The sequence below is a fragment of the Equus przewalskii genome, chromosome 9 (assembly GCF_037783145.1).
Source record: "Equus przewalskii isolate Varuska chromosome 9, EquPr2, whole genome shotgun sequence".
NCBI classification, from domain to species: Eukaryota; Metazoa; Chordata; class Mammalia; order Perissodactyla; family Equidae; genus Equus; species Equus przewalskii.
The window spans coordinates 64,128,441-64,152,184 of record NC_091839.1 but is presented as its reverse complement, the minus strand read 5'-3'; the positions used below and the strand labels follow the sequence as shown (position 1 = coordinate 64,152,184).

Below are 23,744 nucleotides of genomic sequence, written 5' to 3'. Positions count from 1 at the left end.
TGCTTTTTAAAAAGTGCACATGCTGCAGAAAGAAATTTTTATGTTAATAACTCCAGTATCTCATATAAAATGTATTAAATTTTAAACATGTTGGTACCATCTTAGAAAATGCCTTTTAATTAAAGTCATAATTTAGTTGTGTTCAGCTTAATTGCAAATATCATTGCCTATAATAGTAAGTGACTTTTTCATGAGTTATGGTATATGCCGCCTTTTCTTAGCATTACTACTGACAAATTATATTTCAAATGTTTTAAATACTCTATAAAGTTAAATTAACATTTTATTATGTAATACATATATCTGTGTTTGTGTCTGCATACACACGTACACACACAGATGCACAGGCAAAGAACCTTTTTTCTCTAGGGCACTGGCTCATGGAGAAATCTACCATCTTATCGAAAATCCATGACTAGCATCTCTGGAACCCACAGTAACCTATAGGGAGTTTGCATTCTGTTTTTTTTCTTCTTTCGCTTGTCTGTGAACACCATACATTGCCTTATCTAAATTTTCTCTTCTGGTTTTGCTTGCTTTGTTTTATTTAAAAAAATCTTCTTTGTATGAATATTCTGAGCTACTCTGAGGAAAGTACAACAAAGAAATGATGCATATAAATGCCCTTTGAATGTAACTTTTTAATAATCAATTCCGGATATGAAACAAATAAGTGGGAAGTTGATAAGTCATGTGGAGGTTGGTGAAATTGCTACCTTTTTGTAATTCATGGCATATTCCATCTATTTCTTTTCATTTTATTACTTGCCAAATTAAATTGATCCTTTATGTACATTTTTGTCCCATGTTGTATTTCTAGATGAAGATAGTGGCTAGCTAACAATCACTTGACTTAGCATCCTCCTATTTTCTATTCAAGAACATACATCAGAGTTACAGAATCAGAGTGGCCCTGTGAACTGAGTCTATCTGTCAGTGATTTGTTAGACTCGGCCTAACTTCAGTGTGAATGTAGGTGAACTGACATATAAATGGCTGGAACAGATTTTGACCTTTGTCCTAGTCATGAAGAAGGTGGGAGGATGCTTTGGCCTGTGTTCAGTGTGTACGCCTATCTTACAGAGGTGGGAGGTGCAGCTACCAGGAAACCAAGCAGCCCCTGCCCTCCTGTGTGGAACTGACACAGTGATCCAGGCCTTCCCTAGGCATCTGGGTGTTGCCCCTTCTTTTTTACATCCAAGTGGAACAGCAACTACCAGCACAGCAACCGTTATGAGGGTGGAAGATGACAGGCAATGATACTATGTTGTAAACTGGGTGAAGCTGACCATATAGAAAGGAGGAAATAAGAGCACTGCTCTCTTATGATTGTGTTTTTCACACATTCTTCTGTTTAACAACACAGCATTACTGTCTTTGTTCTGGCTGCTATAATAAATACCATAGACTGGGTGGCTTAAAACAACAAACATTTCTCACAGTTCTAGGGGCTAGGAAGTCCAAGAAGAAGGTGCCAGCAGATTCCATGTCTGGTGAGGACTCTCTACCTGGTTTGCAGATGGCTGCCTTCTTGCAATATCCTCATATGGCAGAGAGAGAAAACTCTGGTCTCTTCTTCTTCTTAGAAGGGCACTGGTCCTATCTTGGGGCCTCCACCCTCATGACCTCATCTAAATCTACTTACCTCCAGTGTCCCATGTCCAAATACCATCACATTGGGGATTAGAGCTTCAACATAAGAATTTGGGGGAGACACAAATGTCCAGCCCATAGCAGTTACAAGGGACTGAATTCTGTTTCTCGCTGTCAGCAGGTGTACCAGAGGAGCATGAGAAGATCCACCACTCCTCCAGCAAAGCCACGGGGGCCAAACATTTGCTAGACATTGGCAGTGTGTTTAGAGGCTTGGTGTGTTAGCAGCCCTGCTGTGTATGAGCTAAGAGAGGGAGATGCACATTCATCCAAGTAGATTGATAGGAGGACAGGTGCATATGGTTTTTTCCTAAACACTAAATTGCTTTTCATTTAAGGATCAGTATAATGAAAAGAAGATGTCAGGAGATTCTGGAAATGCAGTAAAAGAATTTCCCAACTTATGTTCTAGAACAGAACTCCTTTGATAAGCCAAAAGTGTTCCATAGAACAGAGGGTTCAGGAGTTGAATGCATTTTAAGAACACCTCATATTTCTTCTCTCTGCCCTGACTTGATAAAGTACATTAAAATCTCTGAGATCCTACAGCAAAGAAATTTAACCTTTTCAACACAAGCTACTTGATCATAGAACCATTTCTTTTCCTAGAAAACATGGTTTTGGAAAAAATAATAGCATGAGATGATAGACAATAATCTGAAAATGTAGAGAAATCTCATACTTTTGAGACCTATTCCCTAAAAGGAACAGATGAAAAATTTTAAAAGCATTTGATTTGAAATGATAAAATATCAGGAAACGTAAATTCTGTGAAATTAGTTAGTAAAAGCAACGTGAAAAGATAATAGATGGGAGACAGCACACAATAAAATTGCTACTTCGGGGATATAAAGAGCAATCTTGAGATGCTCTCTGGAGAGAGAGAAAAACATTTATTTGAAATTTATTGGAATAATTAAATGCAAGCAATAGTTAAATATATAGTAGGAGAAAACTTTCCTGAGCTTAGAAAGAAAATCAGTGTTTCAGATTGAAATGATTCACAATGTTCCAAACAAAATAAATGAAAGGATTGATACCTATGGTATCTTTTCAGTATCAAGGATAAGTGAAACAATTCTGTGAGCATCCAGAAAAAAAATTAATTCCAAAAGAATGAAAATTGAGTTGGTCTCAGAATTCTTCTCCATACCATGAAATACCCAAACTCAATATAAACATATAGGGTGGTGTTCTTCTTTTTCCCCTAACTTGTAGATACAGTTGAAAAGATAACTGTATACCTTCACCTAAATTCACCAATTGTTAGCACTTTGTGACATTTACTTTCTCTTTCTCTTTCTCTCCATCATTCATGCATCTATATAGGTCTCTCTAGAGACATCAATATGTAAGTTGCAGATAACATGTCACTTCACCTGTAAAAACTTTAGCATTAGTATATAAATCCTGCGAATAAAACATTCTCCTACATTACCACAATACCATTATTAAACCCAAGAAATAGAGTTCATGCTCAAATCTCTCCAAACGTCTTTGCTAGCTCTTTGTTTATTTTTGATTCAATAAAGGATTATGCATTGCATTTGGTTATTATTTCTCATTAATTTCTTTTATTTTCAAGGGTCAAAAACCTTTAATAACTCTCCCTTGCTAACCACGTAAATTCCTATCAACGTGGACATTTCAGCCCTTCATAGTCTTGCCAAAACCCATTTTCCAAGCTAATCTTTTCTACTCCCTTAAGTCAAACGAAGCTTCCTGCAAGATGAACATCAGCTCTTACATGATCACGCCTTGCACTGCCGCTCTTCAGTACCTTCGTTTTTACTTTCTTTGAGTGAGTTACTCAGGACTTAACATAGTGTCTTGCATGTAGAAATTTTGTTTGATGAATGTTTGTTTACTGAAACTTGAATTGTTTTAGTAGAACACTTCTGATTTTTTATCTTGCCTCACCTTGTCTTTATATACAAAAGCAATTTTCAAAAATATTGGGGGGAATATTTTGAACTATTTTTTAACAATCATTTATTCATAGATACATTCATTCCACCGTTCATGATAGAACTTTCATTTGTGTTTGCTATGTGGCATAATTGTGTGAGTAACTAGCTAGCTCATACTATGACAATATATGCAAAGTGCTTTAAGAACCCCGGAAAGAGAACAATTAATTTTCTGGAAGGGATTAATAAGGGAGGTCATTACAGGGAAATGAGACAAGGATCAACACTGTACCTAAGAGTGAATGAAAGTAAATGGAAAATAGTGTGAACAAAATCCTTTTTATTTTGTTCAGATAATGTCCCTTCTTAAGAACATTTCTTTGAAAAATTAGATGTTGCTGTTTAGATTAAAAATGGGGAATTATTTTCTGTTATGAACTTTTGAACCTTTTAAGAAGTAAAACGGAGATCTGTATATTGTTCATCCATTCCCACCTATATGCTCAAACAACTAACAAAGATACTCAGTTGTATATATTATAAATGTGATCATGATAAATTCAATATGGGTTATATTTTTGGATAGCAAGACAGTGCCAGAACTGAGATTTGAACATGGGTCTCTCTGGATCTTGGGCCAAGATAATGTATAAAGTTCATGATCTCAAACTCGGAAAAAGGGGAAGGATTAGAGGAAGAATTGAACAGTGGAAGACAGAGGGAGGCAAAAAAAAGAAGGGGGGAACATTTGAGAAGGCGTGGTGCTGAGTTTTGGATTGAACAAGAAATTAAGACATCTTATCTCTGGAAGTGAAAGTCAGTGACCCTACAGATATTCCAGTTCCCCCTTCCCACTGGTTGTGAGCAATTTAGTCAGTTTATACTTTGGGGAAATAATAACTAAATAAACATTTGCATCTCAAGGCTGCCTGATTCTTAGATCAAATAAGGTATCTAAGCAATTTCTTTTGCTACTCTAAGTGGCAAAAATGTATTATTGAAAAAATACTGTAAAATTCAGGCTAACTAGCATATTTCATATGGTATTTACACAAACAGGGACGGTGTCTTCATTCTGAATGCTATATGTATACCTCTGTTTTAAAACCAAAACACCAAGCTGGCTTCTACTTTCTGCTCCCCATTCTTTCTTTACAACTGGGAGCCTTTGGAGGGCTTCCAATCAGGCACTTGCTCCCCCGTGTGGCATGTCAGGAAATAACATGCCATATGAAAACAAAATACAGGTTTTTGTTTGTTTTGTTTTTAGTTTTCATGACTCATTAATTTATAGGAAGCAAAAGGATATGTGATTTTAGTTGAACATAAGTGTACAGTTTAAAAATATCTCAAGCAGCTTGTGTATAAATGAAAACACATCAAACTGGCAGTAGTTTTACTTTGTTAATATCAAAAAATTGATCAAGATTTAAATTTTCTTAATGATTCAGGCATCTAGTTTCTATGTGGTGGTGATAGTTACACAAAACGCGTTCACGATGTAAAAAGTGAATGAAATGAATACAATCCAATTTAATAAATTAGTAGCTCTAATTTTAAACTATGTATTTAAAATGATATATGCATATTAGCTACTTTATAACTATTTATCAGCATCGCATCAATCATGAAGTCATTTCTCATGCATTTTCACAACGTGCTTTGCATTAAGTTATTAGAAACTTTGGCACGGGAACTACAATTTGAGAAGGTATTCTGTTGTCTTAAAAGTGTATGCCTGGCAGGGACTAAATTTATTTTCCTATTTGTTTCATCAGGGCAAGGACTTTCTTTAAATCTCCTCTCCCTGCAAAGCTATCTCCTTATCACCTATAGGTGCTTTTTAAAAGGTTTTGTGAGAAAATATGGAGGGAGGAAAAGCATAAAAGAAGAAAGCAAAAAATTATATTCCTGCTTCCATGTAATTATAGTGAGCATCATTTTTTATGTATCTTGTATGTGCATAATCCTGAACAAAGTGATGATCCAGGGCTTAAAGAACTTGTGATTCATTCATTCATTCATCAAATATTTATTTAATGTCTATTATGCACAGTTAATATTCAGAGAACTGGGCTGCAATGGCCAACAAGACAGTCTGTGCCCTCATGAGGTGTACATTCTAGTTGGCAGTGGAGGGGAGATGCCAATTAAATAGAAAAGACACACTATATAGGCAAGATACCTATTTATTTGTTGTGTTACTCTGGTTTTTATAAGAGTGAGCAAATAATTGAAATCAAGGAAAACATTTTGTCTATGCAGAATGATGATACATTGGAGTAGCAATGAGGAGAGCTTTCTTACATTGGGAGTTCGAAAGAAATCTGGAAGCAGAATTTTATGCTAAGATTATGCTGGTTGTGAAGATGAGGTCCTCAGAGCTTCAGCTGGATGCTTCTGTGAACAGTATTGAAGTTTAAGATAGGGGACCCTGCAGCCTGGTTGCTTAGGTTTGGGTTCTTCCCTTTGCTAGCAGTGTGAGTTCGGGCAAATCACTTAGCCTCTCCAGCGAGGTGGAGATTCAAAATAGTGTTTACCCCTCAGTGATGTTGTTTGGATTAGATGAGTTAATACATGAAAAGTGCTTACAGCACTGTCTGGCACAAAACAAGCAATAAGAATATTTGCTATTGTCATTCGGATGCAAACCTGAGCAATAATGAGCCTTTAAAGAGCTCGTCTCAGGATCCTAGCTTGGTGTCACGGCATAATGAAGGGACTGTGGAACTATGATAATTGCTGTGTGGGGTAGAAGGAAGAAGACACTGGTTTTGTTCTTTGCTATTTGAAAATTGTGGTATAGCTTCATTTTTTGGGTTTGTTTTGGTAATTTAGGTTGTAAACAACAGGATTAGGTACATTAATGGAGCTGCTGTTATGGGTGGGAGGACTGCCCAGTGGACAGAGCAGAATCCCAATGTCAGGCACCTCACTCCACGTTTAACCCACCAGGTTTCCCTGGATGTGCCTCTGCCTTAATGATGAGTCTCCAGGATTTTCAGGTTTCATCTATAAATACTTAAATTTGTCTTAGCTTTATCTTTCGGAGAGTAGAAATCATAATTTTTCTCTACCACATTCGAATGTTATGATGCCTATATTTATTTCTGTAAAGTTCCTTGCTCACTAGTAGAATTAGGGAATTTGAACTGGAAAAGACTTTTAGATCATCCAGTCAAAATACTCATTTTGTAACCGGGGGAATTGGAGGCCTGATAGGATAAGTTACTCACCTGAGGTAACACCATGAGATGTGAGCACAGCTAGCTCTTTTAAATGTTACTCAGAAGTCACACTGCTTTCTTTAAAAAGAATTTTATTAGTAAGCTTTTGCCCCTAGATCTCAGCAGTTTACTCACGTGACATGAGGGCTGTTGGTTAGTTGTGCTCAGCTGGCTCTGCCTGGGGTAGGCAGGCCTAGGCTCATCTCCATGTGTCTTTCCTTCTGGGACTCAGGTCAAAGGAGCAGCTGCTGTCTGGCGTATTGTGCTCTCATGGTGGAGAGCAGAAGATGGCGTGTGGGTGGAGTAAACTATTAAGACTATTTAAAGCTTCTGCTAGGATGTGCCATATTTAATGTTTGCCCCCACTCCAAAGCAAGTCACATGGCCATATCCTGAGTGGGATGAGAAAGGATTTTCCACCTATTGGAAGCCATGGCAAAGGCCAAGAGAGAAGGGTTCATTGACCTCATGTCTTATATAAATAAATGCAATCAAAGGGCTTGAAGTCCAGTAGGAGAGATACAGTGTAAATATGTAGGAGCAATACTGTGGAATGAATTTGATAGCAGAAGTCATGTATGTGGGATACAAAGGAGCAAGAGAGCTTCTTTGCTTGCTTAAGCCAGGAGGCTACATAGAGGAGAAGATGCCTGAGCTGGACCTTGAAAAAAGAATTTGTCTATAATATGTAAATAAAATGGCATTGTAGTTGGATTTAATAGTTTTTTCAAATGCACAGAAAGAGGGAAGAGCATTTGTACAAGTGCGCAGAAATCAGGGAACTACAGGTAAGCATTTAAACTTTGAGGATAGGATGCAGCAGAGAACGCTGTTAAGGCATCTGAACTTTAGGCAATGGGAAACACTTAAAGAGCTTTAATTAGGAAATAACGAGTTCAAATTTGTGCTTTTGAAGACTACTCCAGTGACTGCGGAAGAAGGACAGTGACACTGGAGACAGGGAAAGAAGCATACAAGTTTACCACAATATTCCAGGAAAGAGAAACTGAGGGGGCACTCCACAAGATAGTGGCAATGAGGATGACAGATCAATGGAACATAATGCCCAGTCAGAGATGAAAAGTCCAGAAGACAGCCGAATTGAGGGTGACCCCCACCTCCCTCCAGTTCTCTGGTTTTACTCTCTGAGTTTCAGGACGGCATTGCCATTCACTGAGATAAAGAATTTAAGCTGGGGAGGAAACTTGGGGAATAAGATAGTGTGAATTAAAATTTTGACCTGGTACATTTGAGGTGCTTGCAGGGATCTAGAAGGCAAGAGGAAGGCAGCATTGCAGAGAGAGGCTGGGCAGTCAGCACGTGTTCCTTACAGTCATTGAAGCTGAAGCTCTGCAAGCATACCAAGAACAGGTTGTGAGAATTACATGATGTCCCAGGTCAGAACTGACATTGAGGAGCAGATGGAGGGGGAGAAGCTGAGAAGGAGCAAGCCTAAGAGGAATCGTGGTATTAGATGGAGTAAAATATTTCCAGGAGGGAATGTTCAACCTATTTTTCCCTTGAAAAGGTTGCAGTTGCAGAAACAGACCTTATCCATGGCCTTATCATCAGGTCATTATTAAATAGTAGCGATAAGTTTACTTCCAGATCTGTGAGCGGGGCCTTGTGAGAGCTGCCTGAAAACACTTGCTGGTTGGCGATGGAGGGAGATGGTAGGTGTAGGGGAATCCGTCTCAGTGCCTGGTTTTGAATCAAAGTTTACCCGCTTTGTATCTAGGGGCAAATTACTTAATCTCTCTATACAATTTAGGTTCTCCTCTGTAAAATGGTGAAAATAATATCCATATCCCAGAGGGTGGTTATGAAAATTAAGTGAAATATTACATCACAAAGCATTTAGCACAGTGCTTACTTTAAGGCAGGTGCTCAGTGAAAATCCAGTAGCTTTTATTATGATGTACAAGGAGTGCTACCTTTTGCACGGAAAGATGGAGACGTTGGCCCACCTTGCATTGGAACATGTACTTTGAACTGTTTTTCTGGGGGTAGTGATGAGTCATGCTGAGTATTCCCAGTTCTCCTGGTTCACCCTTGAACTAGTCAGAGTCATTAGGAAGATGATTGGCCAGCCTTTGAAGTGCCAGCTGTGACTAGGAGATGGTTTGTCTTTATGTGGAGTGTTTACCTGAACGTGACCTGAACTATGTTTGCAGTGAGCTATGACAAATGAAATTAAATCCAAATAAACAGACCCCGCCTTGTGTAAGCTTCATGTAATACATGTCTGAAATAAACAGCAGGAACATATCTTATATCATGGGTCCTCACTTAATATGAAGAAATTTTCAAAAAGGAGAGCTATCTGCTTTTGGGAGTGTGAATGAATAATTAGCAAATTGCCAATAGTTGTCTTGCATAGGTAAAAACAATGAAAAAAAGATGAGAGGAGACAATATTCTGCTGTGGAAATAATTTAGCTAATACATGAGAATGTCCTTTGTATTTTCACAAGGAGATAAAAATGAATTTCAAGGTATTTAAATTATCATGCATTACATTTCTCAGTGACTTTCATGTTCACTCTGTTTAGCATGTCAGGTAATTACTGAAATTGGCTGGAGGAAGGAGAGGATTCAGGCCCCAGGTTCTCCTTCATTGTGGAGAAGGCTTCCTGAGAGTTGTGGGAGAGTGTTGAGAGGGAGGGGAAATGTGGCATTCAGAAAGCTCTGAGACCTGAAACATTGTACTGGAAAATTAGTAAATTATTACTTTCTGTTTTTATAAAACAGGAAACAGGAAGTAAATAGTTAAAGGAGTTTACTGTTCGTACTGTCATTCATATGACATCCTAGATAGCTAGACTTGGATTCCAGCCCTGCAAACAACTAGCAGTTTATTTCAGACTTCATCAGTAAAAGAGAGATTTGGACTAACTCATCTTTAAAATTTCGTGTCGTTTACATGTCATATTCATTTTTTGTTGATAGAATAGTAGACTTTGCAAAGAATGTCTAGTCTAACATTGTTCTTTCTGAGGGATCTTTTATAATTTGAAGCTCCTAAGAGGAACATCAAAACTCCCATAAACAGAAACCCCAGTGAACCAGCCTATTCCTTTGTTGGGCCGTCCATTTCAATAAAAAAATCTTTTTTATGTTTGGTGGATGTGCCATTTTATTTGATTATTTATCATTTCATTTGTGCATGTGTTTATTGACTTCCACAAAGGTTTTAGGTTGGCTTACATTGCTGAAACAGAGGATAAAATAAAGCTAAACATAAAAAAAGACAAAATCAATGAAAAAGAACAGAGAAATAGATCTTGCTGAGCCTCTAATGGGAGATAATTATCGCAGTTTAGAAATCAGTTTAGCCAGGGGTTCTCTGGCAGATAAGGCAAAAAGGGAGACACACTGTGCTTCTCTCACTGGTTTATGTAAGAAGAGATGCATTATGCTTTTAAGCATTAAGTTCAAAGAGAAATAACTTCATGGGTGTCTTTATATAAGACTATCAAGTATCATAATAGACAATGTCTTGAGCAATATGTGGAGACATTGTTTTAGGTGGTTAATTCTTATATTGCCTCTAAAAACGCTGAAAGCTTTGTGTATATGTTCTTATTTTAAAGTCACTCTACCTTTATAACAGTTGGTTTGGAAAACAGAGGGAGTAAAATACTCACAAATCTGCCAGTCGAATGCAACTCTTTTCATGTTGGCAAATTTAATCATCTTTGCCCTTATGCAATTAAGGTTTTCACAAGGAACCTCAGCTGGGTTCCTTTCGCAGTAAAGGGCTCCAGGGCATGTGAGCTGCCAGACATATCCTCATGTTTGCAATTATAGTATTTTCTTAATTTTGCACCCCTCTTGTTTCACTTAACACATTTTATGTTTTTTCTTTTTACAACATAATTTTTATGATTATATTTTTAACTCTCAATTTTCAGATTTACTGCAATTTAACAGACTTTTAGTGCCGTAAAAATGCTGCAGCGAACATCCTTATACATATTGCTTTTCCTATTTTGGATGATGAACCATGGTTAGGATCCGATACAAATGCTTTTATTGAATTTCGTGTTGGAAATGGGCCCACATTAATGGATATTATAAGATCCAGCCCTTTGCAGTGTGTTGGTGTATTTACTATTAAGAATGTTGATGATGATATTGCTCATTACGTTTGGTGTGATTTCTTTACGAGGACCTATGTGAGAAATTTCTCTCTCATTGTAGGTTCTTTTTTTTTTTTTTTTCAGTAACAGTTTATTAATATTTTCTTCAGGCAATCAGGTAACTGAATGTATTTCCCTCATGGCTATGGGCTGCCAGAAATGCAGAGAGCCAAATCTTTGGCCCACATCTAGCAAACATGGATTACAATCTAAAGACTACCTTCCATAAAGCATCTCAGTCTTGTTCCTGGAGGCATCTTCCTTTCCTTTCCTTTTAGTCCTATTTCTTTCATCCATTTATTTTAAATTTTATTTTATTTTGATAATTTATGCAAACCTTTGGATCTTTCTGGAATAAAGTGGGAATATAACTCAATAAATGCATGTAAATATTTGGATTATTTCCTTAGGGTAAGTTTTGAAAAGTAGAAGCACTGGCTCTCAAGTCACATTAAATATTAACCCAGGGAAGGATTTTCTGTAGGAAACTGAGATAATATAATCCAAGTATGTAAATTCCTGGTGATTTATTGCAAATATAATCTTGAATGAGAAGTTCAAGTCCCAAGAGGAATAAAGAGTGAAATTGTTTCCCAGAGACTTTGTAACATCAGATGCTGCAAAAGCTATTTTCATGTGAAATTATGGTATGCTTTTCAATTAAATTATCTGACGAAATATTGAATGTTACAATTAAGTAATGTTGATTAAAGTGATACTCATCTTCTTAAGATATCATATGTATAAAAAATAAAACTGTTATCTGTTCTGAAAATTTGAGAGCCAGCTTTGATAAGGGGTTGGCCTATTTTTATGAGTTAGACCATAAGGGTCTTGAGGATAAGATCAATATTTCTCTCAAAAGTATCCGAGATATTTGAACAGATATATGGTTCAGGCTCATGATTTCTGTGCTATATAATATGGAAGAGATGGTTGAGTTTTGTGTGTAAGGGTAACCGATTATGTCATCTTTGACTATAAAGTTACCTCAGCTGGTCCCCTGGACCAGGAACAATCCCAAAAGACCTCAGGCCATGAGAGCTCTCAGATGTATCCTCAAATAGCGTTTTTAATAAGTTTTTTTAAGTCACGTGAAATAGGCATCCTCTTTGTGGCTCTTCACTTAGCCTAACTTTTTTTTTTTTTAAGGATTGGCACCTGGGCTGACAACTGTTGCCAGTCTTTTTTTTTTTTTTTCCTGCTTTATCTCCCCAAACCCCACCTGTACACAGTTGTATATCTTAGTTGCATGTCCTTCTAGTTGTGGGATGTGGGACGCCGCTTCAACGTGGCCTGACCAGCGGTGCCATGTCCGCGCCCAGGATCTGAACCCTGGGCCGCCGCAGCGGAGCACGCAAACTTAACCACTTGGCCACGGAGCCGGCCCCTCAGCCTAACGTTTTAATAGTCAAACTTACTGACGGTGTCCACCGCACACTGAATATGCTGGGCTGGGAGGCGGGTGCCCTTGGGGACCCACTAGGTAAGTTGCATGTATAAAAAGAGTCAGTTCAGTTTGTTCCCTTTGGTGTAGTGGACTTTTTTTTTCCAAGGAAAGGAGAGAACAACTCTTCAACATGATACCACTTTAATATTTTATGACAGTTGTACCTTCTCCGGTCAAAACTACTCATACTAGAATCTTACACTATTTTTTGTAGAACAAAATACAGTGAGTGTTGTCTTGAATTCTGTTTTAATGGGGGATACAATACAATAACTCCGTTAAATGTTATTTACTTATGGGTGTAGACCTATCTTAGCATGATTTCTGAGGCAATGGTATAGGAGGAGTTATCATGATTATCTTTGTAATAGTTTTGAAAATATTGAATATTTGAAAATACAAATAAACTTTCCAAAGAGAAACCAAATAAACAGGAGTTTACGAGTGCAAGAGTTCTCTCACACAAAATTAATAGAAATTTCTTCACTCAATATGTTTGGCAGCTACTATGTTATGTAGCCATTATTGTGTAAAGAGTGGAAAATCTTACTTTGCAAGTGGCTCTCTTTTGTTGACAATGCTATTTGATAATACTGATATTCTAATATAGTACTCACACATTGCACATTTAGAAATATCTATCATCCTTTATGAATGAAACTATCCCTGCGGGGGTATATAGATAAGATCATTATTCTCATTTTCTAGATAAGGAAACTGAAATGAAATTCCTTGCCTAAGGTCAAAGAACAAATCACTGGCAGAATAAGATTAGGGCACGGAGTTCTTGATTTTCCATCCTTTGCTCAATCATCTAAGTCATATTGTTTTACTCAGTACGGGGACAGATTATTATCAGTCAGTAGGAGTAAGGCTATGCCCAGATGATGCTGGAAGACCAGCTGAAAAATGAAAATCTGCTCAATCAACCATTTATTTACCTATAAAATGCCAAACTGCTCATTATACGGATGTTTTTCACTGAGCCTACTAGCTTGTCTTTGTGTCTCACAGACACAGCCTCTAACTTTATGTTTATATTGTATTCTAAAGCTAATTTCTGGAGGTTCTGTCTTTTTAAAACCTAATTTTAGAATATCCTGGGTTTCATAATTATTTACTATGTTCTGAGTATCATGTTACCAGTGTGGTAGATGGGGACAAAACTCTCTGAAAGAGCCTTTTGATAAAATCTCCCAGCACTCCTTTGTGCAGAGCAGACAAACTCTTTTCTACCATCAGAGATGATGTGGAATAAGATCTCGCCATGGGGAGAAGCTGTGCTTCTACATCTGCCATCAACTCCTTTAAAAAGCACTTGGGCCTGGCTAATAGGACTGGAATCATGAGACTCAATTGATATCACATGGATTCCCCCAGAATCAGTTACTCTGGATGTGAAGATGGCCAAAAAATCAGGTGATCCATGAGACGGTCGTTATAGAAGTTGATGGGCAGAAATAGTTGGATTCTTTCAACATTCAACGAGCCTTTACTCCTCACACAGGCTTACCTACATCTCTGCATCATATCCTAATTCTCGGACATGTTCTGGCAGATTAATCAGCTGACAGGTGAAGCATTCAATTCTCGGACATGTTCTGGCAGATTAATCAGCTGACGGGTGAAGCATTTTCCCCTAGGTCAAACAGCAGAAATGAGAGTCAAGGTGGACACTGAGGATGCCTGGCCTTTTAGCTCAATTCATTCAATCATGATGCTACTGAGTTTGTTGATGGATGATTCCATTATATTTTATAGTTAGCCTTATATTTCTTGTAGTTCAACTACAAAAAGGCTTAACTAATCTGAATTTAGAGTAATTCACAATAAGAATAACGCAAGCATTATCACTCACTTCTAGTCTGTAGAATTTGGAATAGGTTTGGTTCAATAATTGAGATCACAGTGAACCAGAAAAGAAATAGAAAATTCATTTCTCCCTAGTTCTGAGACCCCCTGAATTCAATCTTTATTAGGAATGACAATTTTCAAATGTGTGGACTCACCACTAACAAATTAAAACCACTTTTAAAAAACAATCATGTATTTTGGATTTGATTACTCAGGTTTACAATACTGAAAGTGCCTTCATCATGACTGTAATGTCTTGAATTTCCTTGATGTAGCTTCTGTGGTCTAGTTTTTCAATTAGATATATCTTTCAGTCTTGTTTAGATTGAAAACTTGCGTGAACTACATGTAAATAATCATGATGCCAGTTAGAGAGGGAGTAGTTATTTTTGTGTTATGTTGCAAAAATAACAAAATCAAATATAAACATGAATGATTGTCCTCTAATAGTATTTATATCCTGTGGCTAAGTTTGTTTTCCTCTCTTTAAAAACAAAATTCCAGGGAAGTCTTGTCTGGAAAGTATTTGTATAATTACCTATTTAATTTTGCAGCAGACATTTTGCAAGCTTATATTTCACTGCAAATCCAAGAATTAGTGACATCATTCACTCAGTTAGCAGATGTTTATTAGTTGTTACTCTATGCCAAGCTCTGACTAGGTATTGATCAAGAAAGAAGCTGGGGAGGGGGTACATTCAAAACGGTAGTTGGGGAAGGCTGGGTCTGAGGATCTAAACTGAGACCTGAAGGAAAGTTCTAGCTAGTAGAAGATTCATAGGAAACACACTGAAGTAATACTCAAGGCCCTGCGATAAGAGTTACTTAACTTTTGTGAAGACTACAAAAGAAATGGAACTTCAGGGAGAGAAAGCAACAGCCATGAGAAATGTTTGACCACTAAGGTGGAAACATTTGGAAATTTGGAGATTTCTTAATGCCTGCTCTCTTGTTTTCATGATGAAGAAACTGAGGCCCAGTGAGATTGACATGTTTTTGGTTATATACTAGTTAAGTTGTAAGCTGGGTCTCTCATACCCTAGTCTATAGCTTTTTCTATTAAACAAAATCACTTTTATTGTGCTTGACAACTCTAGATATATTGCAAAGTACTGGTTTTTACAGTTGAGAGTTTAAGCCTTTATCTACAAATACTTGGCAAACATTTGTTTAGGCTTTCTTTGTAATCAATAGTGACTGCCAAAGCCATATCAATCATTGTGATTTGCATCCCTTATTAAGAAAATCACAGGGAGTTCTTTAACTCTTCAGTCATCTATTGACTTTAGTCTCTAGCTTAGAAATCATTCGATCTTTTGTGATGCATTAAAAAGGAATTCCTGGGCCTGGCCCCATGGCCGAGTGGTTGAGTTCGCGTGCTCCGCTGCAGGCGGCCCAGTGTTTCGTTGGTTTGAGTCCTGGGCGCGGACATGGCACTGCTCATCGGGCCATGCTGGGGCAGCGTCCCACATGCCACACTGGAGGGACCCACAGCGAAGAATATACAACTATGTACGGGGGGCTTTGGGGAGAAAAAGAAAAAAATAAAATCTTTAAAAAAAAAAAAGGCATTCCTAAGGCTGTTTAATTTCCATGTAGTCCACTTCAATTTGGAACTGATATGGTCCATCTTGTCAAAAAAGGGGAATTTTTTTATTGCTTCCCATCATTTCCAATTATAGACCTATCAATTTGCTAGACAACTCAGCTATAATTTAGGCAATTTTCTTTTTGATAAATGGCAAGGCTTGAATTTTCAGGCCAATAATTTAGATAAATTGTAAGTGTACTTTATATGTAGCTAACTTTATACTTCTAATATATGTATATACTTCTAATATATATATAGAAGAATACATATATATATATTTTTGCTGAGGAAGATTAGCCCTGAGCTAACATTTGTTGCCAATCTTCCTCTTTTTTTGCTTGAGCAAAGTTAGCCCTGAGCTAACATCTGTGCCAATCTTCCTCCACTTTATATGTGGGTTGCCACTACAGCATGGCTGACAAGTGGTGTGGGTCTGTGCCTGGGGTCCGAACCTGCAAACCTGGGCTGCCAAAGAAGAGCACTCCAAACTTAACCACTATGCCACAGGTCCAGCCCCTCCTTGTAATATTTTTATTACTTAATGGAGAAATGAATTGGGGCAAATATTGTTTATAGCTCTCTTTGATTTTTTGTTAGCCTTTTGATCCACATACAGGGATCTGTTATGAGCTTAGTTATATATTCTAATAAAACCCCTCTATTTGGTGATGATTATAGAGGGCAATTAACATTGCCCCAAGAGTCATAGTCAGTGGGAATTGTAACTTGACAGATCAGAGATGACAAGAATGTGTTCCAGATACTTTAAATATTATAGTTTAAGAAAGTTATATTGATTTTGGAGGAGTTAAATGTGCTCCTGTCCTTTGTATTTTAATATCAAAAACTGAAAGTGAAATATTTTCCTGTATGCAGGTGACATGATTTTTTTTTTTGGTTTTCTTGAGGAATAATTGACAAAATTGTAAGACATTTAAAGTGTACAATGTTGTGATTTCATATTTGTATACATTGTGAAAGGATTTCCCACTGAATTAATTAAAACTTCTATCACCTCACATATTTACCTTTTTTTCTTGCTGAGAATAAAAAGTGTTATCAACTGTAGTCATGTGTTATACATTAGATCATCAGACCTTAATCATCTTGTAATTGAAAATTTGTACCCTTTTACTAACTTTCCCTATTTTGCTCACCAACGTCCTCCCCACCCCAGTCCCCACCAGCCCCGGCAACCACTTTTCTACTCTCGGTTTCTATGAATTCATTTTTTTAAAAAGTAGATTCTATGTATAAGGGGTACCATATAGTATTTGTCTTTCTCTGTCTGGCTTATTTCACTTAGCATAATACACTCCAGGTTCATCCATGTAGTTGCAAATTACAGGATTGCCTTCTTTTTTAAGGCTGAGTAATATTCCACTGTATCATGTTTTCTTTATCCAGTTGTCTGTCAGTGGGCACTTAGGATGTTTCCATACCTTGACTATTGTGAATAATGCTGAAATGAATATGGAAGCGCAGATATCTCTTTGAGATGGTGATTTTATTCCCTTTGGATGTATACCCAGAAGTGGAATTGTAGATTATATGGTAGTTCTATTTTATATTTCTTTAGGAGTCTCCATGCTGTTTTCCATAGTGGCTGTACTAGTTTGCATTCCTGCCAACAGTGTGCAAGGGTTCCCCTTTCTCCACAATCTTGCCAGCATTTGTTGTCTCTTGTTGTTTTGATGACAGCTACCCTAACAGGTGTGAGGTGCTAGCTCATTGTGGTTCTGATTTGCATTACCCTGATGATTAGTGATGTTGAGCACCTTTTCATGTGCTTGTTGGACATTTGTATGCCTTTTTTGAAAAATGTCTATTCAGATCCTTTGCCCATTTTCTAATTGTGTTGTTTGCTATTAAGTTGTATGAGTTCCTTGTATATTTTGGATATTAACCCCTTATTGGATATGTAGTTTGCAAATATTTTCTCCCATTTCATAGGCTGCTTTTTAATTTTGTTGATGGTTTTCTTTGCTATGCAGAAGCTTTTTAGTTTGATATAGTCCCACTTGTTTATTTTTACTTTTGTCACCTTTGCTTTTGGTGTCAAATCCAAAAATCATTGCCAAGACTGATGTCAAGGAGCTTCCCCCATATGTTTTCTCCCAGTATTATGGTTTTATGTTCAAGTTTTCAATCCATTTTGAGTTAATTTTTGTTAGTGGTGCAAGATAGTGTCTAGTTTCATTCTTTTGCATGTGGCTGAACATCACATGCAACATCATTTTCCCAACATCATTTATTGAAGAGCCTTTCCTTTCCTATTGTATATTTTTGGATCCTTTGTCATAAATTAATTGGTCATATATATTTGGGTTTATTTCTGTGCTCTCTATTCTGTTCCGTTGATCTTTGTGTTTGTTGTTATGCAAGTACCATACTGGTTTGATTGCTATAGTTTTGTAGTATAGTTTGAAATCAGGGAGTGTGATGCCTCAAGCTCTCTTCTTTCTCAATATTGCTTTGGCTATTCAGGGTCTTTTGTGGTTCCATGGGAGTTTTAGGATTGTTTGTTCTACTTCTGTGAAAAATGCCATTGGAATTCTGATAAGGATTGCATTGAATTTATAGGTCACTTTGGGTAGTTTGGAAACTTTAATAATATTAATTCTTCCAACCCTTGATCATGGAATGTCTTTCCATTTATGTGTGTCTTCTTCAAATTCTTTCATCAATGTTTTATAGTTTTCAGTGTACAGATCTTTCACCTCTTGGTTAAATTTATTCCTAAGCATTTTATTCTTTTTGATGATGTTGTAAATGGGATTATTTTCTTAATTTCTCTTTCTGATAGTTTGTTGTTGGTGTTTGGAAATGCACTTAATTTTTGTATATTAACTTTTTATCCTGCAAATTTACTGAATTTGTTTACTAGTTCTAACAGTTTTTTGGTGGAGTCTTTTGGGTCTTCTATGTATAATATCAACAGATGACATGATTTTATTGTCGTGAACTGGAGATGTCTTATTAGACAACTGGATCTACTGTCTGAAACCCTCTGGTTATAGGGAATCTTAGATTCACAAATCCTCAAGCTTGAATCCTGGCAGTACCACCTACTTGCTTTTACAAGTTATAAAATGGGCTTATTAATACTTACCTTATGTGACTATTATGAGGATAAAAAGAGATAATGTAATATAGTGCTTAGCATAGTGTTTGGTTCAAGAAAAGTGAGTATAACAGAATCTTAAATGGAATTTTTGACTGAGGCTATCAAGATATTATAGACGTAAAATTCCAAAGCCAAGTCCCCATACCTAGAGCTTACAAAGACAGGTACTGCAGCTCTTGGATCCCTCACTTGTTAATGATTTTACAAAGGTGCTAGCAGTAGAAAGGAGGAAGGATTTGGGAGGGTGTTTTGCTTTTAGAGACAGCTATTGGCACATTATGAATCTCTCCTTTCTTCTGAGCGGGAGGAGTGGGACTCTAAATTTAATGAAGGGAGTTTCAGGAAGGCCACACTGAGAGTCTGCTCTCTGCTCTCTGCACTTGGGAAGATAGAACCCTGGAGCCTGACTCAGAGTGAGAGAAGGCTAACACAGCCTGCAACAGTAGGATAGAGGCTCTTTGTGGCATCCACCTGTCCTCCCAGCAATGATTAGGACAAGGGAGGTGTGAGTATTATCTCAGGACCATAAGTGGAGCTCCTACATGAGCAAAAGTGCCAAGGGGCCAGAAATAAATGGTCTGGAGGAGTTTGGGGTTCTGCCTAAGAGGGATTCTGCCAGAGAATCAAGAGAGACCTATAGGGGAGAGAGTGGTGGGTGAACTGCCACAGAAACAGAAGCTGAGAGGCAATTGGGTGTAGGCAGCCTAGGAAACACCTGCATCTTGGGAAGTGCAGGGGGAGGTCCTGCAGAGATGGGAAAGCTCCAAGCTGCCTGCATGAGTCTCCTTGAGAGAAGAGCCAGCTTGAACATCTTCCAGGCTGGGAGTCTGAAGCTGATCTAGGTTGCTGCCGGTCCAAGTAAGGCCTTCCCCGTCCTTTATCCCCTCCTTTCTCTGCTCTTACCTGGATGCTCAAAACCTGGCTGGCAAAGGGATGGGGAGGGAAGAACCCTAGGCAGAGAAACAGAGGAAGCCACCCACACCCACATTTCCCTCTGCTGCCTTTCAGTCTGAAGCAGGCCTGAGCTGTGGAAGGGGAGAAAATCTGAGATTAAATCAGGTAGTAGAGTGTTTGATCAATATCTTGGGCTGGACATTCTCAGTTTGAGGTGAGATTATGTTTGTGATTTTAAGTGAAAGTAGGGCTATCTGATAGCAAAAAGTGAGAAGAAAAGCTTTGCTGGAGCTTTCATGTACGGGCAGGAGTGTGTTATCCTCACTGAGTAAAATTCAAAGAGCATTGGGAAGAAGGGGAAAGGTGTTATTGCATTATTGTGCTTGTCTGGTCTATTGGTTACATTACATTTGTTGATGCTGTTATAGAAAGGCTTACCTTTAAATTTGTATCACACATTCAAAGTCTTCATTTTTGCTTGATATTCCACTGGATTTTTCTGGCTTATAATAAATACCCCTAAACCAGCGATCAACTCACTCAGTTATTTTAGAGGACGTTTTCTAACCAGATTTTTCACAATGCTTATCAGAAAATTACTTTGCTTAAAGTTTAATACTGTATGAGTACTGAGAAATTTTAGTATCCAAGGGAGAATTGGGTAGCACTTCCATTAAAAACTTCCAGACTGAAATAATTCATCATGCACCATGATGTAGTATTTGGGGGACTTGAATTTCCATTTGTCCATGAAGTGGAGCAAATAACCTTTTTTTGATATTCTTTTAAATCGATGTATGACACACATAGTGAAAGTGCACATTTCATAAGAGTTTCGTTTGATGAACATTCACAAAGGAAATACACTCATGTAACCCACACCCAGTCAAGAAATGGAATATTACCAACACCCTAATCTGATCCCTAATATCAATAGTTTTATTTAAACTTTTAAATAATGAAACCGTATTTCTGTGTTTGTGAGATTCATTCCTGTCGATGAGTGTATTTACAGTTTATTTATGAATCTGTGTAGTGTTCCACTGGACAATTACACAACACTTTCAGTCCTTTCTATAGTGAGGGAGATTTGGATTGTTTCCATGTTTAGGCTGTTACAAATAATGCTGCTAAAAGCATTCTTATACATGTGTTTTGGTGAATGTATTGTGCATGTCTGTTGATTATGAACTTTGGAGTCGAATTACTATATTCTATGTATGACTGTGTTCAACTGTAGTAGATTATGACAAATAGTTTTCCAAAGAGGTTTTAAAAATTATACTTCCATCAGCTGTGTATGAGAGTTCCAATTATTCCATTTCCTGTCAACACTTGATACTGTCTTTTTTCTTTTTAGCTATTCTGGTGCGTGCCAATTATTTTTTGAGGAAAATGTTGTCTTAGCCATTGGCATGCCTTCAGTTAACCTCCACGCTGGGATTGAGATGTCTTCTACTCCATCTCCTTTCTTTTCATGAGAGCATTGCTCCAACTTGACTGATCATCGAAGCATAAGTTTCTGTATTTAGCAAGGAATTCAGAATATCTAAAACAAGCCATGGAATTAAGTCTTCTTGGCTCTGACTCTGCCTTCCTTGGCCTAGCATTGGCACCAGGTTCCTCTGGGCCACCTACTCTTAGAGTAACAACAATTTTCTGAGGAAAATTTGGGTGCCATTAACAGAAGAAGGGACAATGGTTATAGTGGCAGGCAAAAGCAACAAAATATCTACTACAAGTCAGACAATTTGAAAAAAGGTATGCAGTCCATTTATTCCTCTAGATGCTACAGGATTTACCCTTGGATTAAGCAATTCTGCTGGAAAGCTGTATACATGGACTGCCTGGTTTTAGGCCCTGTGGAATTGCTTTTATTGGACTACACTAGGACATTCTGTTATCAGCCTGCCGTGAGAGACAGTATCATGAATGGCCTTCTAAAATTCTTTATATTATTGTAGGGAAGTACTGAGGACACTATTTATTCTATTTCAGTGTCCACATTATAGGATTTCATGGGAGAAAATTGTCCCTGGTTTCTGTACCAGGAAGAGTTGAACTGTTTCTAAACACCTCTTGTGATTTTATCACATGGATGCTGTGATTTCTGAAACTGATACTGTTTCATTCTTTGCAGTGCTAGATGGAGTCAATTTTATGTCTTGTGTTAATCAAGTATACTAAGGCCTCAAAGCACAGGTTTTTTTAGTGCTAACCTCACTCCTTTATTTTTATCATTTCTTTAACGTGATTTCCCAGTTCTTTTTTTTTTTATTTTGTTATATGTCCTCTGTAAACTTCCTGAAGTCTTTTCTGAAACAATGTTGAGAAATAAATAGACTTTGTTAAAATTTTATTCCATGGATTGAAACTATCACCACAAAATAAATAAATCTGCTTGGCTTTGGCAAGAAGTTTATTAACAGGACTTATTCTGGGTTCCAGTTTTACATGGCAGGGTTGTGAAACACTACAGAATCAGAAGGCTGGATGAAGGGGGCTTTTTCCTTACCCGAAGACAGACCTTCTCAACACTGAATGAATTCGTGAGTCATTACATGAAAACAAGCGATGGCCTATGCGTGAAACTGGGAAAACCATGCTTAAAGGTGAGCTGCTTTCAAACTATGTTCACTTATTTTTGAAGTTAACTTTTTTCTTTCCGATATTGGAGTATTTGTGTGCGACATATCAGTTCAGAAAAAACATCATTTGATTACCTAAGTCATGGATAGGAAAACTACGGCCCATGGGCCAATACTGTCTCACCCTTGTTTTTATAAGTAAATTTTATTTGAACATAGACATGCTCATTCGTTTACAAATTGTCTTTGGTTGCTTTTGCACTGTAATAACAGAGCTTAGTAGTTACAACAGAAACTATATGGCTCACAAAGCTTAAAATATTTACTATCTCATTCTTTTCAGAAAAAATTTGCCAAACTCTGACCTAAGGCAGTCACTGAAGACAGACAATATTCATCCTTTGCACTAAGACATTGATTTGGTATCTTGCCTGGGGTGCACTTAATGATATGGCAGAAGGAAAAAAAAGTGCCAGAATATAATTCTTACTTAGATCTGTGTTCAAGAATATGGTATTAAATTACCAGGTTCATTATCTGGTTGACTTGTCTGCATCTAGATATCATTTAACTAACTGTTCTAATAGTTGGATTGCTTCACCTGGCCTATTTGGTGGGAGGAAATAACATTAATAGAATTTATCGACATCTGTTGTTATTCAGTTGTGTACATGTTTTACTTAAATGTATTTAAAATTATGTAGTTGTCATACAGTGCAGTGGGACAAGCCCTCAGCTCCTGGTCAGGGTTCAGGTCTCACATACTGTCAATGGGACCACCAGTCCTATGTTTTATACCCGGATGATTGGAAGTAGCTTACCTGATACAAATATATCACTTAAAAATACTCAGGTTAACCAATATTGTTGAATTCTGGTGGTGAAAAGGGTTTATAAAGAAGTTTAGGCAACGTTCTGTGCACTCAAGATGTTGATGACTTGCTGGAGGAGATAAGATAAATTTCCAATAGTAGACGGTAAACTAGACTATAAGCTCTAGGAGGGCAGAAGCATTGCCTGTTTTGTTTACAGAATGGCACAGAGTTGGTGCTTGAAAAATATTTATTTACCAAATGAATGAATGAATAAATAAATGAATTTGAAAAATGATGAAAATTTTAACTATGTGAAAATATATAATACATATAGTAGATGCTATAGGTCCAAGAGTTTGGGAAATAATTGTGGATGAAGTACAACTTCAACTGGGCCTTGAAATTGGGAGGACTTAGCTAGGCTAAGAGGCAGGGAGAAACCGTACCACACCTGTATAAGGGAGGCATTGGGTGTGACGTGGGACAGATGGACA

The 23,744-nt window shown here is 37.4% G+C and overlaps 1 protein-coding gene across 1 annotated transcript in view; it reads left to right on the top strand.

Moving 5' to 3' along the window:
• Positions 1-23,744, top strand: part of FRK (fyn related Src family tyrosine kinase) — a 99,900-nt gene that overhangs the window by 57,537 nt on the left and 18,619 nt on the right. The window contains exon 3 of the mRNA XM_008518270.2: positions 22,296-22,459. Within this exon, the coding sequence (XP_008516492.1) occupies positions 22,296-22,459 (164 nt within the window). The remainder of the gene's footprint in view (positions 1-22,295; positions 22,460-23,744) is intronic.